The 4,155-nt window shown below is 42.2% G+C and overlaps 1 protein-coding gene across 1 annotated transcript in view; it reads left to right on the forward strand.

The window, feature by feature from the left end:
* Nucleotides 1-212: 212 nt before the first annotated feature.
* Nucleotides 213-4,155, forward strand: part of LOC101863285 — an 11,004-nt gene continuing 7,061 nt past the window's right edge. The window contains exons 1-2 of the mRNA XM_035971362.1: nucleotides 213-1,482; nucleotides 3,429-3,499. Of these exons, the coding sequence (XP_035827255.1) occupies nucleotides 687-1,482; nucleotides 3,429-3,499 (867 nt within the window). The 5' untranslated portion in view covers nucleotides 213-686. The remainder of the gene's footprint in view (nucleotides 1,483-3,428; nucleotides 3,500-4,155) is intronic.

Consider the following 4,155-nt stretch of genomic DNA (forward strand, 5'->3'; position numbering starts at 1 on the left):
TATCTCAGACGCACGAAAGTCATGGTGAGTTATCTGATACCTAAATTTATACAGTCCTTTTTTTCCTCTCCACAAATTAACGATTTTGTTCTCTGCACGCAGCCTAATTTCTTTTTTTTTCTAGGATGATTACCTTCAAACTTTAGACATTTTTTTAAAAGGGGATTGGGGGGGGGGGGGGTCAAAGCAAATGGTGCAGTATGTTATACGAGGTTTTGAATATCTTTACATATGAAAGAAATATGCCAATGTTGCCAAAATGTTTACCCGTCAAAACATCTATATTAATATTATTTATGACACGCTGTGAACAAATTTGGTTTATACGTTTATTTTAAATTTGCTATGATAGCTTTGATTTGAACATAAAAAATTTGCCCGCAGAGACGTGCATTAATAATTAAATTTAATATTGTGATCTTCGTACGAAATATATCAATTTTAGGTACTTTACGTCCTCCATATTTGTTTATGTTGTTGAAAATTATTTTCTGTTTCAGTAATGTTTCAACTATTTGGTGTTCAATGGGGAATTGCAAAATATTATGATTTTTTTTTTTTAGCGAATGACCAGTTTCTCGGGTGGAACTCCCCCTTAAAGATGCAACGTGTCCTTTTAATAAGCGAAAAGCCCTGTAAATATGCGATCAGTCTTTTCAAGATGAGACGAACGCTATAAAAGTGCGATGAGTCCTTTAATCTTATTCTTGTTTTCTGTTGTTCAGCAGGCTCACGCCAGAAGAACAGTGTTCTTTGTGATGCTGGCTGGCCTGGCGTGGACAGACTTATTGGGCCAACTAGCCACTGGACCTGTCCCTATCGTCATGTACCTGAACAACCTCCAATGGGTGGGCGGAATGCCCTTGTGTATCTATCATGGCTTCATAATGATCTCCATCAGTGTTGTGACTCATCTAATCGTGGGCTGCATGTCCCTGGAGCGTTTCCTCGCCATCCGCTTCTCCTACTACTACGCCAGACGAGTGTCCCGGTTCAAAGCCCAGATGACGTTCCTCATCTGCTGGGTGGTCACCTTACTCTTCGCCAGCCTTCCCTTCCTCAACTTCGGCAGTTACGAGCACCAGTTCCCCGGCAGTTGGTGCTTTCTGAGTTTCCATTCCAACAGCACAACCGACGCCATTTTTGCGGGCTCCTTCAGCATGTTGAACATCATCTCTACTACTGTCATGATCATCTGTAACACTACTGTTGTGATCACTCTTCTGCGCGTGCGTAAACGGAGGAGTCTGGAAGGTTCTCCATCTGCAGGCAGGAAGGTGTCCGTTGGGAGTAATAGTGGCGCCCTCAGCGCACAGGGCAACGTGATCCGGAAAAAGAAGCATTCAGACATGGAAGCACAGATGATTTGGTTCCTGGGTCTCATCACTGTGGCCTTTAGCGTGTGTTGGCTGCCTCTCAGCGTAAGGATTCTTTTTGCCATTTTATGCCATTGTCAAAACGTCTTTCACAACATAACTACCTGTACAGCTCACCCCTTCCCTTCCCTTCCCTGACATCTCTCTCTCTCTCTCTCTCTCTCTCTCTCTCTCTCTCTCTCTCTCTCTCTCTCTCTCTCTCTCTCTCTCCTTCCCACTCTCTCTCCTCCTTTTTATGTTTCTCTCTCACTGCCCGCTCCCTCTTTTTATTCCCTCTACATTCGCTGGTCTTGCTTTCATGTCTACTCATACTTTTATGTAATCTAAAGAAGGCAGGCACAGAACAATGGTATGCGCGGGCATATTTTACTTTTTTTTTCGAAGGTAGGTCAGGAAGAAGGAAAGGAAGAAAAAGAGAGAGAGAGAGCGAGTGAGAAAGAGAGAGAGTGAGAGAGAGAGAGAGAGAGAGAGAGAGAGAGAGAGAGAGAGAGAGAGAGAAGGAAACAGAGAGAGGGGACAGGCAGACAGACAGACAGACAGACAAACAGACGGGGAGCAATGGTATAATATGATTGCTTTATACCTGTCTCGCTTTCCAGCCTTTCTATATATATTTTCGTCCATTTTGCACCATTCACCATTCCCCCACCCCCACCCTTAGTCTCTCTCTCTCTCTCTCTCTCTCTCTCTCTCTCTCTCTCTCTCTCTCTCTCTCTCTCTCTCTCTCTCTCTCTCTCTCTCTCACTCTCTCTCTCTCTCTATCTATCTATCTATCTATCTATCTCTCTTTCTGTCTCTCTCTCCCTCTCCCTCTCCCTCTCTCTCCCCCCCCCCCTCTCTCGCTCTCTCTTTAACACAATCATGATCCTCAAAACATCAACAAACTAATACTTTACTGACTCTTCCCAGACATAATTACCTATGGGTATACGTGCCCCCATGTACACCCCAGTGTCCATTGATTTCTTCTCCATGGCCCCTGCAACAGCAGGCCATTTGTGAAAATGTGCTTAGAATTATTCATTGAGAGGAAGAAGCGGGCCTTAGGTTACCCGAGACTAAATTTCCGGATTATTAACTGCAGGTTGAACTCCATGTTCGTGCAATATTAATCTTAAGAGGGACAATAACCCGTTAATTTGCCCAAGGGATATGCCCCGCATTGTGTAGCAAATTATAAAATGAAAATTCTACCATCCATTTTACATAGTTGGACAAAAAATCTAGTCTTCGACCGTTTATATATATAAAATATAATATAATATAATATAATATAATATAATATAATATAATATAATATAATATAATATAATATGCCAAATCTAGCCTTAGACTTAGATCAAGCTAGAGGGCTTTTCCAAGTTGACCTGGCCAAAAAAATTAAAGCAAAGTATTCCTACCAAATGGCCAATGGTGAGCCAACATTAACTTATACCTGGTTTTAGATATCTAGATTCTCAGTGTCTTGATTTTCTAGCCAAACGAGCAATAAAAGCTACACAATCATGTCCTGGCCTTAACATTGTCCTAACAGACTACAATTGCTCTGTTCTGTCTTAGTTTAGTATGGGGTTTTACGGCGCTCGCAACTGCATAAGGTCATAATTTTTTCTCAACAGCTCATTGCTCGGCCTGACTCTGGTCAATATTACTATTAAAAATTGTAAAACTTTAAAAATCGAGAGTAAATAGATTTTAAATTTTAAACATCTGCTCTGTTTGTGGAACATTTTTTTCAAAAACAAAAGTGGTTGCAGGTCACAAAAGAAGTCATTATAAGGTTACACCAACTATCCATGATAAATTAAATGTTTAGGCAGATAAACACACCGACTTTAGGAAATGGAAAGGTGCTGCTATCTGCAACGAGTTGTGGCATTTGCGATCATTACAAGTTGTTTTGCTTGTTATTTCCTTTGCTTTATTCTCTTTACCAACATCGCAAAAAAAACAACCTTAGATATTTACTTGAGCTCGAGATACAAACAAAAATGTACGGATTACAACACCGATCCAATCATTTATTTTAGTTGCTTGATCCCTCACCATGAGACAGTCAGTCGTCGTGGCCTTTCTTCATGGCTCTTGGTTACGAGGATGAATCTCAGGAAACGATGAGGAAGGTAAACAGAGAAATAAAAAAAGAAATTGAAGAGACAGGAACGGAATATTAGTGGCAAAAACAAAGCGCGCGCGCACGCACGCACGCACACACACACACACACACACACGCGCGCGCGCGCGCGCGCGCGCGCGCGTCAAAAGAAGCCAATTTACTAGTTGGATGACAAGTGTTAGCGGTGCCACAAAAAAATATTATTATAATGAAAATATGGACGGGAAAGTGGTCTTAGAACAAAAAAGGGAGGGGTGCGATGCAGCATAGGGCAAGCGGAGAGGAGGGGGGTAGTGATGATTGGGTGGAAAAAGGAGTAGGAGATTTTAGGAATTAAGAGCGAATGCCCCAGGAGAAGAGAAAGTGGGTGGATTGAGGAAATTGGAGATAAATGAAGAAAGGACTGGTACTGGTCTGTTTGAGGGGTGGGGAAGTGTGAGGGAAGGGGAAGAGTGGAGGTGCTGCGAGCGTGCTGAGAATTAGTAAAATGTGCGGAAGAGCGAACATTGTTCTTTTAAGCTGAAAGAGGCTATGGTCTTTCACAGTTTTATTCTCTCTCTCTCTCTCTCTCTCTCTCTCTCTCTCTCTCTCTCTCTCTCTCTCTCTCTCTCTCTCTCTCTCTCTCTCTCTCTCTCTCTGTGTGTTTCTCTCTGTTTCTCTCTC

This window comes from Aplysia californica, unplaced genomic scaffold, assembly GCF_000002075.1.
Source record: "Aplysia californica isolate F4 #8 unplaced genomic scaffold, AplCal3.0 scaffold00423, whole genome shotgun sequence".
NCBI classification, from domain to species: domain Eukaryota; kingdom Metazoa; phylum Mollusca; class Gastropoda; order Aplysiida; family Aplysiidae; genus Aplysia; species Aplysia californica.